Here is a 1,357-nt window from a genome sequence, read left to right as displayed (position 1 = left end):
CGGTGCTTACAGAGCAGCTCCTTGACGCAGGCGAACTGCTGGTCGCTGTAGAGGGGCGAGCTGTAGGCCCGCCGAAAGCCTGGGGGCTGGCGGGGACGAGGGGTCAGCATGTCCCCGAGTGTCCCCGGTGTCCCCGGCATCCCTGGCGTCCCGGCGGCCGCCAGCACTCACGATCTTGCCGAAGCAGCGCTGCATCTCCACGTACGACTGGCAGTGGTGGTGGATGTTGGTCTTGCAGTTCTTGCACCGCAGCCCGAACTTGTTGTTCACTGGTGGCGTTGGGGGGCAGCGGGAGAGGTGACGCGACCCCCCCACGCTGCGGCAGCGCCCGGCCCCTGTCCCCCCCGCGCTGTCCCCAGCTCCCCCCGGCACTCACGGACGATCATGCGGGCGCAAACGTCGCAGAACTTGGGCTTTTTGAAGTAGTGATCCTTGAGCTTGTGGGGCTTGTCATTGACGGGCTTGGGGGGCTCCGGGGGAGGCTCGGGCTCCTCTTCCTCCTCGTCGTCCTCCTCCTCCTCGTAGATGTAGTAGATGGGTCCCCCGGAGGGGCTGAGCAGCTCCCCGTTGGGCTGCGCCTCCGGGGCCGCCTCCTCCTTGGGCTTCCGCCGGAAAAGCTGCTTCAGCCGCTGCAGCTGCGGGGGCCGAGCGGGCTGCGTGGGGCGCCCGTCCCGCCGCCGCCCCACGGCGCCGTGGGGACAGCGCGTGACACGGGGACCCCGGGAGGAGCCCGGGCGAGTCCAGGCACCCCGTGGATGACGTGGGGCGCTGGTGGGCACCAGGCCGTGCGGGGAAGGCTCCCACTTACCCGGCTCCTGGGTTTCCCACCTGGGCCGGGCGAAGCCGCCGGCTCCGGCACCTCCTTCTCCGTCATGCTGCAAGGGCAAGACATGGAGGTGGCCTCCGCTGTCCCATGTCCGGAGCACGTCCCGGGCCGGTGCCTGCTCTGTCCTGCCCGTGCGGGGCCCTGCAGCTGCCCCAGCGCCTCCGTCCCGGCCGCTGGTGCCAAACGGTGCCGCTCGGGGCGCGGGGGAGCAAGCGCCGGCCCTGGCCCCGCTGGGCAGCCCGTGCCGACGCGCGGCCATCCCCGCAGCCCTTCCGGCAGATCCCGCTGGTTTGGGGCCACCGCAAGGGCCCCCCTTGGAAAACGGGAGCCAGCAGGGAGGGAAGGGACAACCGGGAGCGCCGGCACAGGCCCCGGTGGGACCAGCAGCGACAGGGGGGCCCAGCGGGGCCCAACAGCGCGGGGTGACACTTACACGGCGCCGGCAGCGACGTCTCCCGCCGGGACGTCCCCGCGGGGCCGGCGGTGGGAGCGGGAGCCGCGCGGGCCGCAGAGCCGCCGGCGCCGGGGCGC

The 1,357-nt window shown here is 72.8% G+C and overlaps 1 protein-coding gene across 1 annotated transcript in view; it reads right to left on the bottom strand.

Annotated features, from left to right (window-relative positions):
• The window catches only part of STAC3 (SH3 and cysteine rich domain 3), a 7,713-nt gene extending 6,839 nt beyond the window's left edge, over positions 1-874 (bottom strand). The window contains exons 1-4 of the mRNA XM_026047270.1: positions 809-874; positions 377-653; positions 172-269; positions 11-86 (exon numbers count right to left, since the gene is read on the bottom strand). Coding sequence (XP_025903055.1) covers positions 11-86; positions 172-269; positions 377-653; positions 809-874 — 517 coding nt within the window. The remainder of the gene's footprint in view (positions 1-10; positions 87-171; positions 270-376; positions 654-808) is intronic.
• Between the last annotated feature and the right edge of the window lie 483 nt (positions 875-1,357).

This window comes from Nothoprocta perdicaria, unplaced genomic scaffold, assembly GCF_003342845.1.
Source record: "Nothoprocta perdicaria isolate Ctin4 unplaced genomic scaffold, notPer1 scaffold_486, whole genome shotgun sequence".
NCBI classification, from domain to species: Eukaryota; Metazoa; Chordata; class Aves; order Tinamiformes; family Tinamidae; genus Nothoprocta; species Nothoprocta perdicaria.
The sequence above is the reverse complement of the archived record's forward strand: the minus strand, read 5'-3'. Positions and strand labels throughout refer to the sequence as shown.